Consider the following 26,504-nt stretch of genomic DNA (forward strand, 5'->3'; position numbering starts at 1 on the left):
TCCCAGTCTCCATCTCATCAGGATACCATCCGAACACACACAATCGAAAGCTCTTCCTGTGCTTTCACTCCTAATTTAAAGATTCATTACAGAGGAGGCTGATTGAGATCTGGCAGTGTCGGATGGAAAAGCTATCAGAGCAGAGAATGACTATCCCTGAACCTCAGTGCGACCCCGCCTTCTTATTTTATCTGACAGCTTGGAATTGGAAACAAGCTCGAGCATTTAAATAGCTTCGATCAAAAGTCGCTGATGTCTGCCGTTATAAGTCTGTACTATTGTTTGGTTGTATTTTATTAGATGACAGAATTAAAATAATTTTGTCAATTTGTGCTAGGAGTAAGATTCGTTCGATTAAAAAAAGAAAAAGATCAGACACAATGCTAGGCTGATAAAACTCGAGGCTATTAAAATATAACTCATTTCAGCGCAGTGTGTCCCGGCAAACAATGAGGATATGAGTTATTACGGGTTTCATTCTCTTTTATGCTCTCGCTGCTCTCATTGTGCCAAACCGGGACAATATGAAGATCATTTGCATAGGCGTATTTCCTGTTTCCATAGCAAAACAAAAATTTTCTTTTGCATGTATGCAAAATACACAGAAGAGGATTGCAAATATTTTCTCAAGCAGGACTTATTGTGAATTTCCTGACCCACTTTCACGTCAAACAAACAGATGAGAGTCAGAATCAGCAAGTTATTGATGATGAAATGGATTTAATTGATGAAATCCTGAAACTATCAAATAGATTCTGTGCCGCACAAAGTGCAGCTTTTAGATTTATTTTGTTCTGCAGCTAATTTAGAGAAACCATTGCAATTAGGTTGTTAATTTCCCACCGGTATCCTCGTGAGACAATTTAAATAAGTGGCACAAGTTACATTGATACTTTGTGTCAATTTGAACCAACAAATTGTTTTCAGTTTGAAATTAAGGAAGAATGAATGCAGATTAGGTTTGTGCAGTTTGGAGTCGTCAAGCTTGATTTGGATTGTGTCTATGACACAATAAATGGATTTTTGGTATAAAAATAGCTTGATATCAAATTACAAAATGACAAATATTCAAATCATCCAGTTACAAAATAAAGACATACTTGGAAAAGCTACATTGTATTTTTTGGGTTTTGATTAATAGGAGTCATCAATCCATGCCAAAGAAAAATAATGGCACAGAAGAAATGTGATTTATTGATAAATAGCCGATTAAGTATAAATCATGTTTTGGAACGGGAAAATTATTTAATAAATAGTTAAGAATTTGATTTATTGGGTGGAAATGATTGTTGATTAATCACATCTTGTAATATGTAAATGAGCTGCTAGATAACCTGAATAACCTAGAAATATATTATTGCTAAAGAAATTAGCTTCAGTTTGTACGGCAGTAATAAAAGTTTGAGAGTGGCATATTAACATACTTTTAGTGTCCAGGATAAGTATCAGGGTCTTGCTCCATTAAGACCCTCAGGTTAAAAGAACATACTGAAGGTGGTCTTCAAAGAGCTTATGAGAAAGTACCTGCACACCTCTGGAGCCTTTCAGATAGCTCGGATCAAACGTCTTTAATGCTTCTCACTCTGGTTGAAAATGTATCCCGGCGCCACTCTTCTGCTTTTTCACATCATTAGTCGCTTTCACTTTGATGGGGACGTATTAAAGGAAATGGAAATACGTTCGTTTTATTAGTGGACGGGATACAGTTCGGAAAGCTTGGTGATTTTCCAACTGTGACATACTGTGAGGTGTTTCTAATATTTTGCCTTCATGTGAGATCTATTCGTCAATACATTTTGAAAAGAAGTCATCATGTTAAGGTTTAAAGGGGAGACGATCCCTGCTGTCTTACAAACTAAACGAGATTTCTAAGCGTGGTATTGAGCAAAAAAGATCAACAGCATGAAAAATCATTTCAGATTTTTTTCCACCTGTGTGACCTATGAACTGTGCAACTCAATAGATTTTTTTTTTTTTACCACATTTTTTTCTAAAGGCAAAGTAAGAAATAAACAACTGGAATAACAAGAGTGCACAACAGCTAACTGAAAATGTGACTGTGTTCAGGATTAACCAATCAAATCCAAACTCGCGTTAAATAGGAGTCAGCACGAGCGTGTCATTATTTTAAATGCCTCTTGATAATCCCAAAATACATTTCAGATGTCCTCGTAGGCTTTCATTGACATTATTATTATTGTATTTATCCTTTAATTCTAATTATTTTTAATTTGTACTTTTTAGAAGTCTGAAAGTCGTCATGCCAACAACTGTTCATATTTACTTTGCAAATGAAATGAATTAAATGCAGGTTGAATAGATACTGGAAGTATGTGCGGTGCTACTAAGACGTGTTTATCAATATGTTTACACGTGAAGTACATGTGAGGTTTTTCCGTACATAGAGTGATCTTCCATGGCATGGAGTAAGGCGGATTTTAATGAGCTAAAGGCCAAACAATCCTTCCCCTGACGATAGCGTGCGAGGGCTAAATTAATCAGACAGCTCCGCTGTCGTTTACAACCCACACTTTCACAACTCTGCATATGGGGCTTCATTAATGAGCAAGAACCTTTGAATTGTTTTTATGTAAGAGGACTAAGTGCACATCACTGGAGCTTCCTAGACTTAAAAGTAACATTGCACCAATTCATCCAGCCATGTAAAATCATGAATGGTATCTGGGAAAAAAAAAAAAAATGGATGGTCAAGTCAACTATACCATCACAAGTGATAACAGCTAAATAAATTATAGCAATTATTTGGTCAATAAAAGACAAATGGACTGTGATAGATTGAGGTGTTGCTCACAGCTTTTTCCTGCCAGCGGCTATCAGCCACATGAGCTCTACACAATGTCAACAGCGTGCCCGACACAGATAAAAGGTGAGACAGTGGAGAGGGGAAAAAAAAAAAAAAAAAAAGCTAGCAGCCATTCTCCCAATTGGCTCATGCTGTGGCCATTTATATGCACAGGCACAAAGCGGAAACACTGACGTGCTTGGAAAGATAACACTTTGCTCTCTCAATAACAATTTTAATGTTCGGGTAGATTGCCAACAGTAACTTGTCAGTGTGATACACGAGTGTTGTCTTGGAACTAATGTAATTTACATACAACTTTTTATTTCAATCCTCGGCGGTAATATTGGTGTACGATATGAATGTTTGTTTCGCTAAAACGCTATAAATCTATTTTGTTATGAGGAAAAAATGGTCATTATTTACCAAGACCTTTAAATTTAACTAAGGTCCTGGAAGTCACAATTCAATGCCTGTGAAGATTTTCTACAAAAGTTAATAGAGCCGCTGCATAATAAATAGCTTAGCAAGATTAATCTTTTTATTAATTTAACTTTTAATTAGTTTGGGGGGAAAAAAACACTCGTGGAGGTGAGGTCCCAACATTGCTTCTAATGGGAAGATTTTCTCCATGACTGTGCCGATGCGGATTGTATCAGTATCCATGGAGACGGAGAAAAGGTCTATCTCGCAAGCTCTGTTGAAGTTCAGATAATATTGTCAAAATAGGTTATGCCGGGGTGTTTTTTTTAATCCTTGTGGCATTTGCTTTATTTCTAATGATTTTTTTTCAAACATTAACATGCATTATCCTAAAAAGAACTTTGTAGAGGCACTTTTCATTTTGACAAAAAGGTGAATTTGAAAATTCATCTGAACTTGACCCGCTCCTCAAAATGAATAAATTGCTCTTCGAATCAATTTTTAGAGTTACACAATTTCTTGGGCAAACTTGCCTCCATGATTTTCTTCTACCAAGTTCCATTCTGGAACACAGGGTAAAAATGATTGCACTCACGTCGCCTATTTCTTAGCATGGATCAAAAACCGAACTTGATGGCTTCTTGATGAACAAAGCAAAGGAGTCTGCCAGCCTGCTATGCAGCAATCAAGGAAGCAGCGTCATGCAGAGCTCAGCATGATGTTGCTTGTCTACAGACATTCTAGACAGTGGCGTAGAACTGCTGGCCTACCTTCTGCCCGTGTGGTGAAAGGGGAATCGGAGGGTCGCTTGGCTGAGAACTGGCCCCCGAGAGAAGTCATTAGAAAGCACAAACTGAAGAAGCCAATCCCTGCCACGAAAATCCTAAAGGGAGGAAGACAGCAACAAAGTCAACATCACATCTGAAGAAACAACGTACACAAAAAAAAGCGTAGGGAATTTTGATTCCTGTCAAACATTAGGTCCACTGTGAGATGTTGACACTGCACCGATGGACCTACGTGAATCACTTTTGTAATTTCGCATCTTTCATTCAAAGTGCTGAGTGAGCTGTTCTCTCTTTTTTTTTTTTTTTTTTTGTGTGGCAGAATTCACTGGCCACAAAAACACAGTCATTGAATTCTTGTGATGATTCAGAAGCTACTAATTAGATTTTTTTTTCCCCATACAAATGCTCTTAAGTGCAAATACTGATATTAATGTTTACTGGTAACAGCAGAAGTATTTATTGAAGACCAGCAATCATTCCTGGAGCAGACAACAACAAAAAAAAAAAATCAATAAGTCAAATTGGCAGCTTTGACTAACCATAACTGTTCATAGAATTCATCATTTCTTCCCATCTCATAATTTTAACAATTAAAAAAAGGAACAGCTGCACGTAATTAGCTCATTGGCTTTTTTTTTTTTTTGCTTACCTGAATGGTTTGTAAGTGAGAAGACATCTCCTCGTCATCATGGAAATGTCGCTGCTCATCATTGTGCACGCGCGTGTCCATTCACCGTGCGGTGTGTGTGGAGGAGCGCAGGACTCGAACGCATGACTTTAAATCAGGCAGGTGGCAGCCAGAGTGTCCCTAAAAAACACAACTTCCATGCTTCTCTGCTCTTATCCACACCACGCCGGCCGGGCTGCAACTTCTTCTTCTGATTGCGTAATAGTGCGTCTCGGTGGCTCCGGGTGACGCTAGATCCACCTCACGCGGCACACTGCGTGAATATTAGCCTTGCATCCAGTGTGCTCCGGGACTTGGAGCGGTCTGCGGAGGGCATGAACAGCACACGACAGGCGTGAAAGAAAAACACTGGAGCCGGCTCGTAGCGCCATCTAGCGAGTCACACTGTAAAAGGAGAGCAAACATGACAACAAAGCGAATATAATTTGTTGATTCAAGGCGGAATTTGAGACAACTAGGTCAACGCACATGCAGGGGTGTTCCAGTTGTGTCCTTGAAATAGAGCAACATGATTCAGAGAAAAAAAAAGAGTATTAAATTAAAAATGAGGCGTAAAGCCAAGTAGTCATGCCAGCGCTATTGCTCATCAGCAAACTTTACCGCGTGACTGTTATATTATTACTCATGCTGCAGTGTATATAATATTACAAATTAGGGGCGACAGTCAGCGTGGGGTCCCGCTGTGGAGGGGGGAAAAAAAAGTTAATTAGGTGTTGGAGAGATGCTGGTCTGCTTCCAGATAAATTTGAAGGTCCCTTGAGCAAGGCATCAGATGGTTGGATGGACGGGCAGACTGACAGATGGATGGTTATCATTATATAATAATAATAATAATAATATAAATAAATAAATAAGATTAGGGCCAGCGCCGTGTATGCATCCAGCACCATGGAGAGCGCCTGCGGAGACTGTAAGCGAACAACGGTTTGTCCCTGCCACCTACTGGCCAAATCACACATTGCAACTTTCAGTCGTGTTAATTCAAATCGGAATATTTACGCAATAGTTTAACTGTCGTTCCCGTTTATGTTTCTGATGACTAGAAAGCAACAATTTATTTAATATAGTTTCACTTTTGTATTCAAGTACATTTCAAAGAAGTGCATTAGTTTCACTTTTACTTGAAAAGCACGACATATTGTCACTGCAAATTTTTATTTTGTCCTTGTTCACGTTTCTGTTCTACTGGGCAATTTCCCAACACCTCAGATCCTCCCGAATTTTCCTTGACCTTTTTCTTCTTCCAGCGTCATTAAATACAAACTTTACCTGTCCACTGACGTGTACCTGCAAAAATAATACTGGTACCCTAAAGCTATGCTACTGACTGACGGGAAAAAAAATTGTCCATGAGTATTTGTATTACATAAATTCGGACAAGTTTGAACAGGAAAGGAAACTTTCTTGTCTTAACTGTCATTCCAAGACATGTTGAAACAAACGCATCATACCATACCAGAAGTTTGGATTCAACGTTGACGAGAAGTCACGCGCGGGCTCCGCTGATTAAGTGGATAAACCTGGACAACAAAAGTCACGTGTGCAGAAAACATGGTGAGTAAAGATCATAACCGTGCGAAGCTTGCATATTTTTATCCTACTTATTTTTTTCTTATACAATTGCAGATAAAAAGAAGCATTTTCTCCTCTGTGTTGACATGTGTGTTCAACTTTTCCATAACGTGGCTCGCTATGGCATTTGCCACTACTGGTGAGTGATTTATCTGCATTAAATTTGAGCTTAATGCATTTTGTGAAATGATAAACTGCTTCGTTCAGCCTGCTTTAAGTTTTTTTCCCTCTTAAACCTCCGCTACTAGCACAATTGATGAATTAAGATCTAATTAAAACAGTTAAAAACTGGTATCAGATTCTACTTTCACTTTAAATACTGTGCTATAAACGCATTAAACTGCAGGGGGCAGTAGTGCTAATTTCTAATTAAAACTATTAAAAAGTGGATCGGATCGTACTTTCACTTTGCATACTGTGCTATAAACGCATTGAACTGCAGGGGGCAGTAGTGCTATACGTTTCTTTAATCTGACATGAAGGGGCCACAAGATAATCACATTCGGCATTACTTCACTGATATTCATCGGAACTCTAATATTATTTGGATGACCTCTATCGTATTCTCAGATGTGGTGATGGAGACGACCCCCAACAAGACAGCTGGCTGCAGGGACAACGTAACCCTGATATGCGAGGTCAACTCCGCCAAGCTGTTGAATGTGAAGGATGTGAAATTATTCTCCTGGAATGACCCAAACAGTATATCACTTTGTAATACTACGGTCAACACCTCCATGTGTCGGTACGAAACGGATGGATCCTTCCATAAACTCTCTGTGACAATCTTCGACATAATGCCAATCCATGAAGGAAAGTATCTCTGTAAATTACACTCAAAAATGGGAACAAAATACAGTGCCACTTTTATCACCGTACAAGGTGAGCTTGCTCGTTTTTTATTTTTTTATTTTGCTGCCTTTGTTTTGATTCTTCTAATGGTTCTTTGTCTCTTCCAGGTTGCCTTGGAAGTCAAGATTACTTTGTTAATAACTCAATGGCAACGTGCAAGTTCAACGGAGTTTACAGCTGGGGTGACATCCATTGGTTTGAAGGAGATCAGGAGTTAAACTCGAGCTTAAATGGAGTCGTTGACGAATATGGGCGCTATGATATTATGAGCGCAATTGAAGTACAGAGCGGAAATCATACTTATTACTGCAAATTATGGATGTACGATTTGAGACGTTATGTCTCAACTCAAAAGGTGGTTACAGATTTAAAAAATTCATTTGGGAGCAAAGGCGAGCATCAGTGGATTTGTATGTTGTTACCGGCCATATTAGTGACATTTATTGTGAAAGTTTGAATTTATGTACCAGGATTGTATTTTCGAAATGTTTGTTTTATATTACAGGCTTGTTTTTAAACAGAATTATCATATCTATATTTTTCTTCAGGCAGTTGGAGCTCACAGTTATTATATGCTGAACATGGAGGGTCAATGGTTATAGACGTCAAAGATATTAACTGGGTTGGCAGTGAATGAGTTAAGGATGTCCTGAAAATCTGATACATGGATTTCTTCACCTGAAACAAATCAATTGTCCAAACTGGACACAAAGATTGCAGTTGACTCGATAAGCCTTTGTATCACGATGAGCGAGTTGTCTCTAAGAAACCGTTGCCATGGTAAACTGAAAGCCTTTTCAATAAAATGTACGAGATTTGATGGATTCCATTTCTTATGTTTTTGTTGCACATTTTTTTTTGGGATGGAATAATAATGAGATATGATTTGAAAAGCACTCCAGTACTTGTAATGGACCAATTTGAATGCTCATCAAGTAAAGAGTCCAATTAATGTCTGGAGGGGATGATGGACATCAAAAAATTTCTGGAACGCCAACTCAAATATCTCCTTGGTTAGTGAATGCCAGAGGTTATTTTACTATTCACTTAAAAGAAATTCACCTTCCACACTTCCTCAAATCCATAGAGGAGAATACTGAATATGCAAATGAACAATAATTTTAAAAGTTTGCTCTCGGAATTCATATTTATTATTATTACTCAGACTGTTGCAGATTCTAAGTTGCAATGTGAACGCCTGGAGGGCATTTGAATGGAAGATCAGATTATTCCTTCCACAATATTGCAGATTGATGAAGTGGAATCAACACCGGCCAAGCAGCTAAACTCAATAAAATGGCAGCCTGAGGTTTTTTTTAAACTGTGTGTTCCACATTGGACGAACTATGACCATTTCTCGATATTAAATATATAAATAAATACCAATGAGCGCCAAATGCTATTTAAAAAAATAAATAAAAATGGTGGCTTTAACTGGTGAATGCACCAAGGGTCCTCACTTCAAAAGGGTTACATAAAAAAATAAAAAAAACAAGGAAGAAATGAAATTCATGCCTCTTCTGACAGCGCTAAAGGTCAAACCGCTCTTAGCGAGCATTTTTTGAAAAATCTTTTCGTCCCTGCCGACATGTGAATACAGTGAAGCAAAATAAAATGCCCTAAACATCCAATTACAATTATCAAAATATTCAAACACACACATCTTCATAACATTTCTCTGGCTCGTCTGATAAGCCCAAATAAGTGAGCGAAAGGTCATTCAAATATATAACAAGATCAAAAGTCAAACTCTCTTTTCTTTCCAGCTATCTTTTTGCCCACAGGATTATTTATGCTAATTGTATGCAGACTGAATTTGCGTTCACTGTTCACATGAAACAGAAGTGAAAGGTTACAGTTTTGCGGAGCTTCAACGTGCTACGCTATCTCAAAACCCCTGGCATGACTCATGAATACTAATAAATAAACATATCAGCAAACGCAGACTATTTGGACTGAGCACGATTTAGTACGACATAATAACGCATCACATAATTGCACAGCAAAATCAATTAATATCCCAATCTAATTATTAGCTGGAAGGCATTTTTAGGAAATTGAAAAAGCACTTAATGCAAAAGCTGATTTATTTCGCTTGAAAAATGGAGGTTATCTTTGCTAGGGAAAAAAAACAAACCACTGAACCCGCTGAACCCGAAGTGATGTTGTCAAATAGTCCAAATCACGGATATGTAAATTTAGAGAAAAAAAAATTACCGATTTAGCCCATTTAATGCTATAAATGGTTCTTGAAGTAGGGACAACACGATCGAGCGATGTAATTAGAGGAGATGCAAACACTGTGCCAGCAGGAACACACCTCTTGTTACCAGGACTGGATGTTCCCTATTAGAAAGCCTGCTCCTGAAAACAAATTTGTAAGCAACAAGCATGTGCCATTTCATTATGTGCGAATACACGACGGGACAGAGTGAAAGGCTGGATTAGTGAGTGAGCAGAACATATCGGTGTGGATGCTCTCGTGGGATTTGTGAGCAGGACTAATGTCAGATTGCAGCTTCACCATCCAAAATGTTTAGTATATAATATTTAGATAATGTCATATTTTTAGAATGACAATAATGATTTGTCACATACGCCACAACTTAGACCTGCGTTTAGCTAGTCTAATAAGATCTAATAAGCCTTAAGAGGAAAATAGTTGTCCTACTTTTCCAGCGTACGCGAACAAAGGTGTCGAACTGGTGTCTCTCCAGACTTCATTACGTCGTGCACCGAAGAGTGCAGACGTTAATTGCCCACTTTACGAAGCTGTGAACATCGACGGATGTAACACGGCGTTGGCAAGGTTACCAAAGAAGCTTCCGTCAAATAATTTTGATTTGGTTACAACTAGAAGACTTCCACTTAAAAAAATTATTTATGAGTTGATGAGACAACATGACCTTTCCAATTTAAGCGCATGATAGAAGAAGTGCAGTTGCATTGGGGACATTGAGCTTGTTAGATATGGAGACGTTTAATCCTCGTGATTATCGACAGCCCAGAGAGTGGCTGAGGCAAGATAAAGGTCAAGCTACCCAAAACTAAATTTGTGGAGTCTTTTTGTGGAGAAATTATTAATTGCTAAAGGATGCTAGCATGACTGAAAAGGTCAAACTACCCCAAACTAAATTTGTGGAGTTTTATTGTCGAGAAATTATTAATTGCTAAAGGATACTAGCATGATTGAAAATAATTTGAATAACAATACAAGCTCAAAATTGATTGAAATGTGCACGACTCCATTTTCACAGCAATTATGACCATTATAGAAATGAAAGTCCAATGTGCTAATTTGCATAATTAGGATCTAACATTACTTTTCAATCAACTTGAAGTCTGGTGACAGCTTCCATATGCGCTCAAGTGCCAATTGCTTCCAACAAAGATGGTTTCACTGGTATCATAGCAACAAGTGGCACATTTTTACACTTGAGTTGCATCGCACAGATTTTTTCTTTTACTAATTGAACTTTTTCAGTCAGTCTCAAGATTATACCCCAGCAGGAGCACAACTGAAAATAAAAGTTTGATTGATGCAAAATGGTATGTAAACATGCAAAAAGATAAGTTGCCTGTGAATGTAAAATCAAAGTTTTCGAAATCCAGTGCTATTATAGACGTCAAAGATATTAACTGGGTTGGCACTGAATGAGTTAATTGGACTCCATTATCCAATGGATATAATGGTACTGCATCTTCAGTACAGTATGTCTTCAAATATCTGCTCCCACATGACAAGCTGTCTCACGATTGGTTGGAAGACAGAGGAGGCAGGCGTGTGTGTGAACATAAAAACACAGATTTTCATACACTCTGGTGTTCACTCATCATCTGCCTCCATCCAAACATTCCACGCAAAACACATCCCAAAGCTTCTTCAGCATGTCTCTTGAAGAAAAAGACAAGACCAACGTGCGGATCGTTTTTTTAGGAGCAGCAGGAGTGGGGAAGACAGCCCTCATCCAGCGTTTCTTAAAGGACACTTTTGAACCTAAGCATCGCCGTACCGTCGAGGAGCTCCACAGCAAGGAGTATGAAGTCGGGGGTGTCAAAGTCAACATCAACATCATGGACACCAGCGGCAGCTATTCTTTCCCAGCCATGAGAAGGCTCTCCATCCAGAATAGTGATGCCTTTGCACTGGTCTACGCAGTGAATGACCCGGCATCCCTGGAGGCAGTTAAGCGTCTACGGGATGAGATCCTGGAGGTCAAGGAGGACAAGTACATGCCTATCGTTGTGATAGGGAACAAGATCGACCGTCAGCACGAGCGTCAGGTGTCGAGCGAGGATGTTGTCTCCACAGTGGAGTTGGACTGGAATAATAGTTTTGTGGAGGCATCTGCCAAAGAGGACATTAACGTGCTACAAGTGTTCCGGGAGCTTTTACAGCAAGCTAATTTGCCAAGCTGGCTCAGCCCGACACTTTGCCACAGGAGGGAAACCTTTCCCAAGGGGAAGGATAAGATGCCGAAAATGAACAAGGCCAACAGCTGCCTCCTATCCTAACTTTGAGGACATCATCTAAAAATTCACTGAAAAAAATATATAAAAGGGAAGATGACTGAATGGATGTATTGTATTGCTACTGAACAAGACCTCAATGGAAGTGCTTCTAAATATGTGATTTTAAATATGGACTTCTGTATTTTCTTCGTCTTTTATGGAACGTCTGAAAAGCTTTCTGTGGATTGAGAATTAGTACTTATCCCAGAATATTTAAAACAATGCATTTCGTTTGTCCAGTGGTTTTGTAATGTCCTTCTAAAATAAAGAAATTAATTAAATATGAGTACCTCTTGAAAATAAACCTTGGGGGAAAAAAAATGGTGAACACTGAATAATATAAGATGCCAGAACAGTGGTTACTTTGAGTGGAAACTATTTCAAATTGGCTGCTGATCAGAATTTCTCACAGCATTTGAGACCATGGAAGAACTCAAGCAGAAGCTTGTCTGATACTGCCCTCTTGTGGTCAACAATGTCGCTACAGTATTTTCTTAATACATGCCAGATTTTTTCCTCCCTCTTATTTGCATTACAATTTGGAACAGCTTCACTTCTATCTGAATCTATTAAATCTAATAAATGATTAATTTGTTCAGGAATTATTATTCCCATTAACTGTCAGGGGTTGTTTTAATTGGTAAAAACTATAAATATTCACCTAAAATCAAATTTTATTGCCCTGCTCGGATAGGCAAACCAAATATGTAAATCGATACTGAAACCAACAATGGCAAGGTGGATCATTTACTGCAATAAAATCAAAGTGAGATCAAAGATAAGCTCAAATGGAGGTGGATTTGTTAGCACTTGTGTTTGAATCTTCACGCGTGACGGAGACCTTTTAACAAGTCGAATTTTAACGAGATGTCCGCTTTTACGTGCTTTTGAAGACTTCTGACGTCAATCTGCCACAATCACACATTGTTGTCACGTCCTGAGTGGTGGAATTCACACACACTTCCACCAAACTAAAGCCATGTCAAAATTTGCAATATACGTAAGTGAGTCTCTGAATTTATGAGCTGTTTTATCAATTTTTAAATAGTCACTTTTTTAGATCAGTATGGCAAATTGTTTCTTTTATTTAACGGACAATGACAAATATTCATTTGGGAAGTGGATAAGGGAAATCGGGAAGACATCATTAAGTTACAGCAACTGCCTGCTTGCAAATCAGCACATGCGAGCATTTACAGTACAGTTTAGGAGAAATAATACATTGGAAACAAAATGGCCCAAAAAAAAAGCAAGCCCCCACAACCAACATCAGGAACATGGAAAATATTTTTGCATTGTCTCATTAAGTATGTCCCTGAGCAAAGAGCTATAATAACATACAGAGTAGACGAAGCAATATTTTTAACGCTCAAAAAGTGCACATGTTCAAAACATACATAAGTCAACTTATGCGTACACTCCGACTGTAATTATATTTGCATTGTTGCCGAAAGCAATCACTTTTTCGGATATCAATATAAGTCCAGGCGGTGGTTGTATTTTCATTTTTTGTGACATGTAAACAAAATCATACTTATGGAAATATACAAGTTGAAATAGAACTCATTAGATTCAGTATTGTCATTTTCTATCATCACAATTGAGACTCAAAAATCAATTGGGTAGCTAAATTTGATTTTTATTCAAGAAAAGATGCCTGCTAACAGTAATATTAGATTACTAGCACGTTTAAGAGTTGACATATTGCATCGCTATTGCCTTTGGGTATTTCATCAAAATAAGGTTTTTACAAGACCAAAAGTGTTTTAAGTTCATACTTCGGCTATGAATCAATATTTAAAACACTTTCAATAAGCGTGTGTACCTAGGCGAAACATACTGACTTGTGAAAATAGTCTTTGGAAAGTAAAGCTAAGCTAAATGGCTAACACAAAAGCGAAACAGACATTTTGTGGGAGCGCCACAGAAACTGTAGCAATGTGAGTGACATCACTGTTGCTAATGAATGAACAAACAAAAAAAATTTAGTCGCAATGAGGAGTTTGTCCGGCTGAAAACCTTTCGCCGCAAATTAAATGCCTGCTAATCATAGTGCAACGTAGCTCAGACCGAAAAAGCTAGCAAGAGAGTTAGCGACACACAACAGCAAGAAGATGCGTCTTACTACTTCTCAGTCATTAAGTACATCAGTAGTTATTTTTAAGCATTTTTTTTAAGGCAAATCATCTAGAGTTCTATACAATATGATGATTTAAGAAAGCTTTCAAAAACTAGACATAATCAAGATTTAAAAAGAAAATAATTCTATCACTTCACTCATTTTGTAAACACTATTGGTGTGGTTGAAGATTTTTTTTTTTGGCAGTCAAAAGGGGAAAAACACTTGCGTACAAATGGACAATGACTTAGACATATGTGATGCATCTATGTTTCGTTTCTTGTTGGTTTTAAAACATTACAATATGTTAGAAGTAGGCGGAAAAGTCCAAACCTTCCTTCAGTCACCATCTGACCCACCTTTCTGGTTTAGTCGTCCACAGCAATGTTGCGGAATAAGTAAGCCATGGACTCGCCGTTATGGATACGGCGGATGGCCTCAGCTAGGATCATACTGACGTCCACCGTTTTGATTTTGGGACACTGAAGCTTCTGCACTTCATGTGGGACTGTGTTGGTCACCACCACCTCAAACAAAAAACAAATTCTTACTTACTAATGCAGTGCTAGCACAAACTTGTTTTTTTCTGTTCAAATATTTTGGGATGTTTCCTGTTGACGAGAAAGGATTCAACCCTACAATGACATGGATTAGACATTAATATTGTTTTCGTTATCCTCACCTCATCAATAGCCGACTCTTCTATGAGACGTGGAGCATCGGCAGAGAGTAATCCATGTGTGGCCATGATGTAAATTTTGTAGGCGCCTCTTTCTTTCAGGATCTCAGCGGCTGCCAAAAAATCTCCTACGTCGTCGATGATGTCATCCTGGAGAGGAAACATGGCAGTCAAGAATTTGAGTTTTGGGTGTATGATAAGCGACTCCTGCAAAAGTGGACCAATGCTTGCAAATTGGTGCACGCAAAATTTAAAATACCGTAAATTTCGGACTATAAGCCGCGACTTTTTTGAACCCGGATGTTTTAGCTGGTGCGGCTTATAGTCCGAAAAATACGGTAGTCTTTTCTGTATATATAGAATTGAATCTTTTAGTTAGACACAATCAACCCAAGATTGAAGCAACCTCTTACCACAATGATGGCAATTCTTCCCCCCACGTCCCCAACAACAGTAATGGGAGGTTTCTCCTTGGCCATCATCACTGAAAAAGCAAATCAATTTTCGTTAGCAGCATCGCAGATTCGACGTTCGAGCCTGATCACGAGTCACTCTCAGTAGATTGGGTAAAATGGGTTGAGAAAATAATTTGAGGAAAATCACTGTCCCAAATTCCTTTCTGTTTAGTTCACAACGCCATCTTAAATTTTTAATTGGCTGCTGAATTACTCCCCCCATTCTACCCCACCTATGAGATTTTTTTTTTTTTTAAGAACGCCAAAATGTATAGCACATGCCATGCAAAGAATCAAGAGGGGTTTTTTTTCTGCCCAGGATACCCAATCAGAAGGCAGCGCCGCAACTGCCCGCAGCGTGCATATGAACAACTATGCACCAGAGAAAGGTTATTTGACGGTGGACAAGTGTATGGCAACCACTGCCGAGGCTTTCTTCATTCTCGGTTGCCAATGTCACGGGGTCAATCGTCAGTCCAACAATCGCTGCTTCCAGCGAACACTTGCATACATGCACACAATCGTCACAATGCACCTTGAGATTATTTTTTTTTTTGTGTGTGTGCATTTTTTAAACTTTGTAAATAAATGGTCTTTTTCTTCCAAGACAGTAGCATTGTGAGAATTGTTGGCCATGTAAATGCTTCGATTAATTCAAAAGGGTTGAAGGAGACAATCAGCCAAACCAAGCCAATTCTAAGAGGGGGAAAGTATCAGGAAGAAGAGAAAGGAAGGCGCATGCCTTGTGCAACACTACTGAATACCGCGAGGCACACACGGCATCAGTCAGTCATGTAAACACCACAAAGTCAAACCAATGATCGCCTGGTTAGCAGTAAACACACCTCTGTGAAGTTCTTAACGACTTGCCGAGACACTTTGAAACATGAGACATGTCTGATCGCCAAACGCTATGCTATTCTAAATAAGCCCAAAAAAACGATTCAACAAAAAAAAATTTCAGAGCTGAATTGTATCAAGCAAATTCATTTGGAAGGTTTCCTCTTCCTGCAGGTAAATCATTTTTAACGTTAGGGAAAAGCATGCTTCATCGGTCTCATCACATGCAGTCGACAAGAGCAAAAATGTTAATCAGATTTTCCCCCAAAAAAATAAAGCTTGAATAAAGATGCCACATGTGCTGATTGGCAAGATGAGTCCAGATTTTGAAGTCAAGAAGAATAAAAGGGAAAAATAATAATGTTTGCCGTGGTTCTGGTTTTGATTTATGGAAAATAAAATCAGAACAAACAAAGGTTTGGATCATCTTGTAGAAGAAACCGTCTGGAATGTGAGGTGGGGTGCCGAAAATTTTTTGCAATTGTGTCTTTTACCGCTTATAACGTTTTGACACCGGTCACCCTTCTTCAATCCAGATGATTTTTTTCCCAGGATGAGACACAAACTCTTTGCCGGCACATGCACGAAGAACCGAGGAACCATTTGAAGAGGAACCGTTTCATAGTTAGAATGTAGGTTAGGTTTATGCTCGTACTTGGAAGCTCTATGCCAGGGAACGGAGCTTGTTGTTTGCCTGCTATCGCCAACAAATAAACACCACATTAAACACAAATGCACACATATTTTCACAAACACATGATGCCAAGACTTGCAAAATCCTCTTGTGGATCATTCGTCAATCGACTTTCTTTGGATACGTTGACGGAATTTGAAAATTGCTGCTCCAGTGGAGGATTTTTAAAGTCAATGGTGAGAATAAAAACATAAGTAAAAAGGAGAAATATTTTGATTAAATAAAGGGGATGTTGTGTTTTTTTTTTTTTTGGAGTCATTTGCCAATGACACAAATATTAGATTTTTTTTTTTTTGGGGTCAGACTCAGTTGCTGGCCTTACCGGTAAATGATTAAAAACTTCCAAATTAATACATGCAATAAAATATTTTTTAAAACTTGGACATTGGTCTTATATTGTTCCCCAATGTCATTAAACTTAATTAGTTGACAACTGCAAAAAGTAAGATAAGTAACAACTAATTAAATTGAGGTTATTTATGAGGTTATTTCAAGGTTGCAACGCGATAAATAATATTTAGGCAATCAAAAAGCATGCAATCCTATTTCTTCATATATGATTGATGATATGGGTGGAAAAACAGGCTAAAATTTCGTTTGGTTCAAGTATGGCAAATGAACACAAAGCTTGGACAAATGTCAGTCTTAGTTCCACGAGACGATACAATGCGCTGCTTTTGGCTTCATTCCAACCTACAAAATCATAACAGAAAAAAATTGAAGTTATCCATTTTAAACAATGGCTTCCTTACAAGGCAGCTCTAATCCCGTGTGTCCCGTGGTGTTGCGTACACATGGCGGCGAATGCCTTCCGTCAGCCATGTCCGACTCCGAACACTGAGCCTCGCCGTGAATCACGGCCAGACCCAAACGCAGGCGTTCCGCGTAGGACTGAGCTCTAGAAGAATCAACGACAGATTTTTACTTTGTGCCAAAATCTCTTTCATCTTTTCCATGCATTTACCTCTTGGCTGCTGCTGGAGATTTAGCCACAATGATGGCGTTCCTGTAATCTGGAATCTATATGAAGAAAAAAAACAATCTTTAAAATGGTTATTTAAGTGCTAAGAAGTTTGCTTGAATGGAATGATCACCTCCTCTTGGATATACTGGATCAAGAACGGGGAAGCCCGCAAATTGTCCACGGGAAAGGAAAAGAAACCTTGGATCTCTTTTTGATGCAAGTCCATTGTGATAATGTGTGTAAGACCTTTATTGGAAAAGATGAAATTAATTCTTGCAAGATATAAACAAATGAGGTGACAGAGACGCTCTTTACCTGCTTTTGCCAACATGGACGCTAACAGCTTACATACTATGGAGCCCCTCTTCCTCATCTTGCACTGTTTGCTGTAGGGGAAGTATGGAATAACCCCGATGATGTTTTTTGCACAGGAGGTCTTGAGGGCGTAGGCCATAACCAGCAGCTCCATGATTGCCGTGTTGACATCTCTGCTTGGAGTTAAGAGACAATGTTATCTCCAGAGCTTCAACCACGGATATTGCGACACTCACCGTGGTATGGTTTGGATTATGAAGATTGTTTGTCCGCGAACAGATTCTTTCACATCCACTCTTGTTTCTGCAAACAAATAGAATATGGAACAAACAACAAAGCAGTCAGTATTTTTTTTGTGTCATAACATTTCAGCTGATAAAAATATGACTACGGCTGGAAAAATACTTTATGGAAATGTTGAATGCTTTCTTTACACCTCTTTTTTTTTCTTACTAGTTTTCTCTTACCACTATTAGACTCTTGAAAGACAACGGATTTTCCCAACTCAACTCCCAGTCGTCTGAAAAGCAAAAGTATTTGTGTTACGCAGACACACCCAAACAAGTGGTCTTTCAAAAATTCAGAATAAATTGATTTATGGATTGATCGACTATGGAATTAGACAGAGTGCAATGTATGTACAGTTCTAACCAACTCAAACTATAACAGGTTTAACAGGTTAACATATGGAGACGAATGTTTAACTTGAATAGTTGAGTAAAATTAGCAAACATGATGGAGTGAGATGAATTGCAACATTCTTACTCTGTTATCTTCTTCGCTAGTTCTGTGCAGGCTACGGAGGAATTTGCCGAGAAAACACGATAACCACTTTTGGCGACGTTCATGGTGCTGTTGATCCCGTCCACTACTAAAAAGACCCAAACTGGATTTTTGAGTGAAATTTGCGGTTTCGTTTCTAGTGACGTTGATGTTAGCTTCCGCGTTAGCTTCTTGTGCACTCGCCTGTGATCTTAAACAGCGCCGATCGAAACTACAACTTTGGATTTGCTGGAAAGGTAAGAAAAGAGTTGCGTAGAAGTATGCTAGGTCATTTGAAATTTTCTAGAAGGTCTTGCGATGTTCTCACGACTGATGGATACCTGACCGGTACAGGTAGCGGTGCTGCTGTTGCAAGCATCAGCTGATATTTGTTACTACGGAAGCTTCGCTGAGACAAACTTTGCGAGTTCGCGTCGCACATTCTGTTATGCGTCACCGCGTGGCTCAGATAAACCCTTAAATAATTCGCGTATTATTTCGGATTGTTATGTTTAAATACGATGTTAATTAATAATGAAATAAAATTAAATTAAATAAGTATACTTATATTTAATATTTATTTTCATTACTTATATTTAATAAAATAGCTTAAATGCCATAATTTTGCCACTCCTGCAGCTGCATATTAGAATTTGCCAGAATCCTTTAGAATCTAAAGGTTGTGAAGGTACATAAACACATTTTGAAGCGTTTTCCATCATTATTTCGTCGATTGTCACTTTGCCTTTAATTCTACCGCTAATAATCATTCAAGCAAAAATATTACTATTATTTTAATATTATTATACACTCTGCTGTAAAAAAAAAATCACAGAGAACCGCTGGCATGCAAGGAGATGAATTCAACTCATCTCTAGCTCTATCTAATTGACCTCATCTCACCATGATATCAATCAAGCATCTGGGTGCACCAAAATAAACTGAGAAGATAAACAAAAATCTGCAAACAATGACAAAGTGGTCGCACAAGGTTGGCAGTGGCACGTCTGCACAACGTTGTGTTACTCTCTTTTCTCTTTTTTTTTTAAACAGCTTGATCATTAATGACAAACTTGTCAATGTTTAACCTGCGTCCGTACATTGTTAACACCTTCTGCATACCCATTGCAGCCCCCCTGTGTATGTTGATCTTTTAACATTTATTCCTCTCAACAGGTGGCCCTAAAATAATTCTCGACTGATTGATGTTCCAATCCAGCCAGGAATGAAATCTGAGCACATTCTCAGCTGTGACAACAAAACTAAGGTACCACTTCCTTGGATAACCTTTGACACATTCTCACAGCAAGGGTGAATAGTATATATTTCAAAGAGTGTGTATATATGTGTGTGTGTGGAGGGGGGGGGGGGGAGGTGGGGGGAGACTTGAAACCATGCAGTGACGCATGTGGTGTATAAAAAAAATCAAAATAAATGAGATTCTGTCCCATTTATTACTGACGTCATTCTGTTTAATTTACACCCCTTGGTGTGCCATTTATGCTGTCTGGTTTTGTGTGGAATTGAAAAATGATGAGAGGTTAATCTCCTAAGAATGGGAATAATAGAAGAACAGGTTTGACATTGTATCTCTGACGGCGGATTATTTTTCCAAACTTCTATCTCATCATGTTTTCATCAAACAGCACTTATAAAAAAAAAAAAAAAAAAGTGAGGTGGAAAGGGGAGCAGGAGGAGAGGGAGTGTGTGAAAGGGAGCGTAGAGAAGCTCCTCCTTGTTCGCTGCGTGTGTTTCTTGTGTTTTTTTTTTTTCTCCCCAGCCTGTTCTTCACTCACACCGAGATTCAGGGCTGGGAGCGCAACAATTCTCATTGGGGCAAAGACGTAAAGGAAAGCAGCCTCTTTTCCCATCAAGAGCCAAGGCAAAAAAAAAAAAAAAAAAGGTAGGATTTGACTTTTATTTGTTTGGTGGGTAGGGGGGCAGCTAGATCTTTGCCCTCCCTTTTGATTAAATATGTTTCTAGATGGAGAGGATGCAAGGAGAGGGAGATCTGGACCACCTGGAGAGACCAAGCTCACTGACTGACAAGGATAAGGTGAACATCCAGGACTCCTGGGCAAAGGTTTACCAGAACTGTGATGATGTTGGAGTGGCCATACTCATTCGGTATTTACTTTTTCTCTCTTGTTGATTGCATCTAGAGATTTCTTTTCTTCTCAATTTATTTTCAGATGTGCACCATCAATTAGTTCCATAATGTTTAAATTTAAATGACTGTACTCATTCGGTATTTACTTTTACGCTCTTGTTGACAGCATCAGATTTTTTTTTCTTCACATATTATTTTCAAATTTATTCTCAGATGTGCACCATCAATTAGTTCCATAATTTAAATTTATAGGACTGTAATTATCAGGACATATTGATGCTTTTTTTTTTTTAAATGAAATAGTTTAACTTTCTTGTACATTCATCAAAAAGTAGAGGCAAAGGGATAAACAAGAATCCATCAGTGAGACTCCCTTGGCTCTCAAAGGGCTCCCTCCCTTAAAGCAGGTTATGTTTTGAATGCCACAGTGGTTCAACTATATCGCAAGCAATCAGTTTTTTTAAACATCTCTATTTTTTTTTTTTGGGAGGGGTGAGTCTGTTTTCTTTACAAACTGCATCATTGAATTTTGTGAAGTCATCATGCAAACATTCACCCAAGTATGGTGGACCTTGCAATCTGCTTGGGTTTATTCTGGAAGTTTGGGCAGCAGCTGTTGTTGTCTTTTCAATTGACAAAAAAAAAAAAAAAAAGGGAGGAAACGCAGCAATGGGTTATCTCCATACATATGAATAGGAAGTTTAAGGGGACCTCAGATGGAATGCAAAGAATCTACCTCCTCCCACTCACCTTTATTCGCCTATGTATTACTTACAGATGACGGGGTGGGTATCACAGTTGAACCATAATATTTTTTTTTAAAACTCACTGGAATTTTTATTAGAAATATCAGTTCCAACGAACACACACTACCGATGGGCGATCCAATGAAGAATTATATCAAAAATATTACCTGTGTAAAATTAATACATTTCAAACAGTCCATTTATCAGTTGTATATTTTGGTTACTATATTAAATTGGATAAAAATAAATAAAAAAAATGAATAAAGAAAGAAAGAAAGAAAGAAAGAAAGAAAGAAAGAAAGAAAGAAAGAAAGAAAGAAAGAAAGAAAGAAGTACATAAATTATATATATATATATATATATATATATATATATATATATATATATATATATATTATGATTTGCTTGTGTGGCTAATGCAGAGTGTCAAACCCAGATACTGTCCATCTTTAATTTAAAATCTTTTTTTTTCGTTCCATCCGGCGACCTTGAGGGATTTAATGAATGAATCCACGGTAAATTTCCTGCTTGTTGCTGAGAGTCCTCTCCATCAAATCTCAGAGTAAACTTTAAAGCTTTGAAACTGCCCATTCCCCCTTCTTACAGGTTACAGATAATATCTAAAAAAGCAGACTTTGACACAGCCTGTGAAATGAAAAACTTTTTCCGGGGTTCAGCTTCTGGGTTCATCTTGAAGAATAGATAACGACGGATTACGACTGTGATGGCCGTGTAAAATACTAATGAGGCTATTTATATGCAACCACAGGTGGTGCAATTCCATGCACCAAAGATTAAACATCATGGTCCCTCATTAGCTTGTAAGAGTCAAATTAAAATACTTATAGAGGTCTTCCATTTACATAGAGCTCAACATTCAACTTGAATCTCTGTCAGGAATTTCAATTCATAAGGAAAAGTCTGAAAGAGGAAGTCCTTTGTTTAAAGGCTAATTAGTAGATGATAAAAAACAATGAAACATCAGGGTTAGATTAGCAGATGTTTTGGCCCTCGTTCTAAAAGGTGGGAAGGGTTCAGATTGTTTTTTCTAAATTTGAAGAATACAGAATAAAACTGATGCCGACTGAAAGTAATAATCAGTAACAGGCAATTTTATTTTACAATAATGAAATCATTCACTCATGGATGATTTTTTATACTGTTTGTCAACAAGGTCAACCAAAGTCTCTCCTAGCTGAGAGACGTGAGACAGGCTGCAGACTTGTCTGGACCTTCTCTTATTTGGTCTCAAATTGTCACATGTGGACAATTTAGAGTCTCAATAATCCTAACACACATGTTTTTGGAATGTGGTAGGAAGTAACCAAGCAAACTCCCAAAAGGAAAGGCTGGAAATGAAATTCGAACCCTGGCATTTTATAATGAGATGCAGATGTGCCGACATTTCACCAAAACTAACCAAAATCATTACAAGTTCGCTACTAACTTTGTTTTCACCAGATGTTATTCATTTAATCCAGTGAGAAGTTAAATTATTCAGTTATTGTATTCCATAACCAAAATAAAAATACACAAAAAACAGTTTTTTTATTGTTTTTTTTTCCTGCCCATTTTATATTAACATTTTCACAATAAATGTATAAACACAATTTTGTCCACAAATTAAACAAAACAAAATAGGTTATGCATATTTTCCATTGGCTGTATATATTTGCTCATAATAATAAAAAAAATAATAAATAAATAAAAAACTAGTGCAACCACAAATTCAAGGGATTAAATGAGCTCCGTACCTTCATACTGATTTTCATCTCCCTCCGACAGGCTGTTTGTGAACTTCCCCTCATCCAAGCAATACTTCATCAAGTTTAAGAACATAGAGGACCCAGAGGAACTGGAGAAGAATCCCCAGCTGAAGAATCACGCCCGCAGAGTCATGAACAGCATCAATACGCTGGTGGAGAACCTGGCTAACCCGGAGAAGATCACCTCAGCGCTGAAGCTACTCGGCAAAGCTCATGCGCTTCGGCACAAAGTGGACCCGGCGTACTTTAAGGTTGCACCACAAACTAATCATCCACAATTTCCCTACATTTTATTTTGTCTTAATTTTCTCACATCTGTCCATGTCAGATCCTCAATGGTGTTATCCTGGAAGTATTGGGAGAAGTTTTCCCAGAGGTGATAACAGCAGATGTAGCAGGAGCATGGACTAAACTCTTGGCTACAGTCTACTCCGGTATCACCAGCACCTATGAAGAAGTGGGTTGGACCAAGCTCTCCACCTCAACCGGGTGAAGGTTTACTGAACGGCGCGTACCTATAGACCTCTGACTGTGTGTCTTCAAGGATGAACGACTTCACTTTGAAATATCTTCTTTGCATAGAATCTATATCGCAGAAATACCGTCTCATGTTATCTATCGGCAGCTATGGGATAGCATCGAAGTGTATCAAAGGAGAAGAAGACACATAGAATGTGCCTTGTAATGTATGTGTAAAGTACCGTATTTTCGACACTATAAGGCGCACCTAAAAACCTCCAATTTTCTCAAAAGCCGACAGTGCGCCTTATAATCAGGTGCGCCTTATATACGGACAAACTTTTAAAATGGGCCATTCATTGAAGGTGCGCCTTATAATCCGGTGCGCCTTATATTGCGGAAAATACGGTACATATATCCTAAAAACTGCCATGTAAATATCACACAATGCTTCTGTCTTTGCTAGTGTAACCCATGCGGGATACTCAGAATAACATTTTTACATTTTTAACAATAATCATAATAGATTTTCTCATCATGACGTACCTTTGTATCCACATTTACCTATGTTTTGAAATAAAAATATTATAAAAAGTGACTCGATATGAAATACCAATATACTTATAGTAGTCCATTTTGGATAATTCATTCTCTCCTGTTGTTTCGATCTCGTTACGCTTAGCTAATGAGCGTATTGAATAATATATGGTGACACCATTGCATTTAACATGAAAGAAGAGCTAGTACATTATTTAGCCCGATGATTTCTGCAACAACAGTCTTGATTTAAATACTCCAGATATCATCCATGTATTTTCTATTCTGCATTCTCCAGGTGGATTTAGCTTGCTGTGCTGACAATCTGACAATGAATCTCACCATGGTTGTTTTTAGAACAGAACCCCACAGCAGGCTCTGTTTGCCTCCTAGTCCTGCCAGCTAGATCTAACCCCTTCTTGATCCCAGCTAATCCTCTCAGCTAATCTTCACGTTCGAGAGTCACAGCCAAGAGGAAGACAGAAATAGTCTGATTGTTACACCACAAGTGTTTGCCTTTTCAATTTGACGCTTTCAATGGGAGCGGAGGTCTCGCTGCTCTAAGCACCGGGAGATCCTTTGGAAAGGATCATGTGCACCACAATAGCCGTCCTTACTAGCATCGGGCTCATCTTGCGGCATTTATTCTCCAGTAAAATCAACCCGTGAGTAGTTTGGTTATTTTCTTGAAGTTTGCAGGATGTGAATAAATGTTCTTATCATCGGACGCAGGCAGATGGAGGAAGAGGTGCCATATGTGAAGAGCAACCAAGCTCCAGAAAATCAGAAATGATGGTGAGTATTACTAAAAAACTTAGGAATGGGTCAAATAAGATGATCCTAGGATCATTTGTAGTGGAGGGGGGAGGGGGGTCAGAAGGGGCTCCAGACAAGGGTGGAAAGTGGAGCAGTGGAGCATGTTCCTGAGGCACAGATGCATAAAGATCGCAAAGACGCCTGTCCCACATTTTCCTGTTATGCACCGGCTGCAGCTCGACTTACGCTAAATGATTCAGAGGTTGAACAACAATCCATCATCATCACTTTGGAAGCTGTAGGAAATGTGATAAGCAATGTGATGAAGGTACGATTGCGCAAGGTTTGGATTTTGGTCAAAATGGAGCAAGTTTTATGAAATCAAGTCATTTGGTGGAGCAACTAAATGTCAAACTCAAGGCCCGGGGGTCAGATCTGGCCCGCCACATCTTTTCATGTGGCCTGCAAAATCAAAATTATATTTCTTGTTAAAATGCCAAAACTCTAAATTGTCTTTCCTTTTAATAACAGTAAGATATAGCAAAAAAAGTTACAATCCCAATTTCAAAATACCGTATTGGCCCGAATATAAGACGATTTTTTTTATTGAAGTAAAACTAAAAAAGGGGGTGTTGTCTTACATTTGGGATCTAGACAAAGGCTTTTTTCAAACTTAAGTCTTGAAATGAGGGTGTCGTCTAATAATCAGGGTCTTCTTATATTCGGGCCAATACGGTAAATTAGAAAAAATTATTATGTGGCTAATCATGGTTGAAGTGTGGCGGACATCTGTCCCACGCTATAGTTATCCCATGAAAAACTAGCATGCCATCCATGAAAGAATTCAAAACATCAATCCGGGGTCAAATTCCATCCACCCAAATGAGTTGCCTCCACAGTTTTTTTTTTTTTCAAAGAGTGGAACCACCCTGACCTTGACCCAACTTTATATCTGTGGGATCTTCTTGGCATGTTCTACATTTGGCTGACCTGCGATAACTCATGAGTCATAAGTCATCGGCGGCAGTGTGTGACCATCGTGAGGAGGCTGTGTTTGGTTACCGATCCTAAAACATATCTTGTTTCTTCCATATTAAGTACTTAATCACTTCATTACATACCACCACACAAGAGTCGATGAATTCCATTTCTTGATTAACTACTTTGTTGTTTTGGCAGTGTATTTGGATTTTTTATTTTTCTGCATGATGAAGGGTCACTTTGCTTGCAACATTCTTCAAATTGGCAGATATTTTGTAGGCCGGCCTTTCTGTTCTCCATGCTAATGAGTGGCTAATATCCAGTAGCGGTTTTTGGCCCAGGGCATGAAAATTTCAATAATTTGCGATTGGCTGGCGATCAATTTAAGGTGTGCCCTACCTCACGCCCAAAGACTGCTGGGATGGGCTCCAGCATGCCTCGTGAGGATAAGTGAGGTAATTCCTTACATGTCTTCTTGTTTTCTCCCGTTGCTGATTCGGGACAGGTCTGCACATCGAAGCTCATGCCAAGTTTTCAACCTGGAGTGAAGAAACAACAAAGTCGGGGGGGGGGAGGATTGAGCATTCTGGTCTTTCCTGCACATGCTCTTTATCCTGCAACAGGGAACTGAGGCAAAGGGAATTTGGGCTGAATTCCAGTTTCAAGATAACGTTTTTGTGTTT

At 38.5% G+C, this 26,504-nt stretch overlaps 4 protein-coding genes and 1 non-coding gene across 10 annotated transcripts in view; 3 read left to right on the forward strand and 2 right to left on the reverse strand.

Moving 5' to 3' along the window:
- LOC125983524 (alpha-1,6-mannosylglycoprotein 6-beta-N-acetylglucosaminyltransferase B) overlaps positions 1-6,003 on the reverse strand; it is a 28,482-nt gene extending 22,479 nt beyond the window's left edge. Inside the window, exons 1-2 of the mRNA XM_049744872.1 lie at positions 4,664-6,003; positions 3,997-4,109 (exon numbers count right to left, since the gene is read on the reverse strand). Coding sequence (XP_049600829.1) covers positions 3,997-4,109; positions 4,664-4,725 — 175 coding nt within the window. The 5' untranslated portion in view covers positions 4,726-6,003. The remainder of the gene's footprint in view (positions 1-3,996; positions 4,110-4,663) is intronic.
- A 110-nt stretch (positions 6,004-6,113) lies between these two features.
- Positions 6,114-7,950, forward strand: LOC125983537 (uncharacterized). Its single transcript, XR_011088339.1, has 4 exons — positions 6,114-6,256; positions 6,329-6,413; positions 6,845-7,156; positions 7,234-7,950. It is a non-coding gene; the product is annotated as an uncharacterized protein (transcript).
- A 2,921-nt stretch (positions 7,951-10,871) lies between these two features.
- Positions 10,872-11,919, forward strand: LOC125983546 (ras-related protein Rap-2a). Its single transcript, XM_049744908.1, has one exon. It carries the CDS (start codon positions 11,015-11,017, stop codon positions 11,639-11,641), a length of 627 nt encoding a protein of 208 aa, XP_049600865.1. The 5' UTR covers positions 10,872-11,014; the 3' UTR covers positions 11,642-11,919.
- Positions 11,920-12,703: 784 nt separating this feature from the next.
- Positions 12,704-18,871, reverse strand: LOC125983530 (phosphoribosyl pyrophosphate synthase-associated protein 1). 3 transcript variants are annotated; one of them, XM_049744884.2, is made up of 11 exons: positions 18,470-18,871; positions 18,172-18,224; positions 17,941-18,007; positions 17,705-17,877; positions 17,520-17,635; positions 17,390-17,445; positions 17,178-17,323; positions 16,387-16,425; positions 14,850-14,920; positions 14,440-14,586; positions 12,704-14,284 (listed from the first exon to the last, which is right to left on the reverse strand). In XM_049744884.2, the coding sequence occupies exons 1-11, from the start codon at positions 18,550-18,552 to the stop codon at positions 14,126-14,128; spliced, it is 1,110 nt and encodes a 369-aa protein (XP_049600841.1). In that variant the 5' UTR covers positions 18,553-18,871; the 3' UTR covers positions 12,704-14,125. The 3 variants fall into 3 exon arrangements, with proteins under 3 accessions (XP_049600841.1, XP_049600840.1, XP_049600842.1); XM_049744883.2 differs by having other exon boundaries at positions 16,387-16,428; XM_049744885.2 differs by lacking the exon at positions 16,387-16,425.
- Positions 18,872-19,676: 805 nt separating this feature from the next.
- On the forward strand, positions 19,677-24,145 carry LOC125983539 (cytoglobin-1). Of its 4 annotated transcripts, none has more exons than XM_049744896.1 (5): positions 19,677-19,733; positions 20,247-20,369; positions 20,451-20,593; positions 23,108-23,339; positions 23,417-24,145. In XM_049744896.1, the coding sequence occupies exons 1-5, from the start codon at positions 19,692-19,694 to the stop codon at positions 23,579-23,581; spliced, it is 705 nt and encodes a 234-aa protein (XP_049600853.1). In that variant the 5' UTR covers positions 19,677-19,691; the 3' UTR covers positions 23,582-24,145. The 4 variants fall into 4 exon arrangements, with proteins under 4 accessions (XP_049600853.1, XP_068509426.1, XP_049600855.1 ...); XM_068653325.1 differs by having other exon boundaries at positions 20,247-20,364; positions 20,449-20,593; XM_049744898.1 differs by lacking the exon at positions 19,677-19,733 and having other exon boundaries at positions 20,244-20,363; positions 20,449-20,593.
- Positions 24,146-26,504: the final 2,359 nt, after the last annotated feature.

Source organism: Syngnathus scovelli, chromosome 16 (assembly GCF_024217435.2).
Source record: "Syngnathus scovelli strain Florida chromosome 16, RoL_Ssco_1.2, whole genome shotgun sequence".
Taxonomy (NCBI): Eukaryota; Metazoa; Chordata; class Actinopteri; order Syngnathiformes; family Syngnathidae; genus Syngnathus; species Syngnathus scovelli.

Coding starts and splice junctions, on each gene's coding strand:
- LOC125983539 (XM_049744896.1), top strand. CDS start 19,692: ATGAAATCTGAGCACATTCTCAGCTGTGACAACAAAACTAAG. Junction 20,370..20,450: donor CAAAAAAAAAAAAAAAAAAG/GTAGGATTTGAC, acceptor ATATGTTTCTAG/ATGGAGAGGATGCAAGGAGA. Junction 20,594..23,107: donor GGAGTGGCCATACTCATTCG/GTATTTACTTTT, acceptor TCCCTCCGACAG/GCTGTTTGTGAACTTCCCCT.
- LOC125983546 (XM_049744908.1), top strand. CDS start 11,015: ATGTCTCTTGAAGAAAAAGACAAGACCAACGTGCGGATCGTTTTTTTA.
- LOC125983530 (XM_049744883.2), bottom strand. CDS start 18,552: ATGAACGTCGCCAAAAGTGGTTATCGTGTTTTCTCGGCAAATTCCTCC. Junction 16,429..17,177: donor CACGGGATTAGAGCTGCCTT/GTAAGGAAGCCA, acceptor TGTTGGCGATAG/CAGGCAAACAACAAGCTCCG. Junction 14,285..14,439: donor AAGAGTCGGCTATTGATGAG/GTGAGGATAACG, acceptor TTTTTGTTTGAG/GTGGTGGTGACCAACACAGT.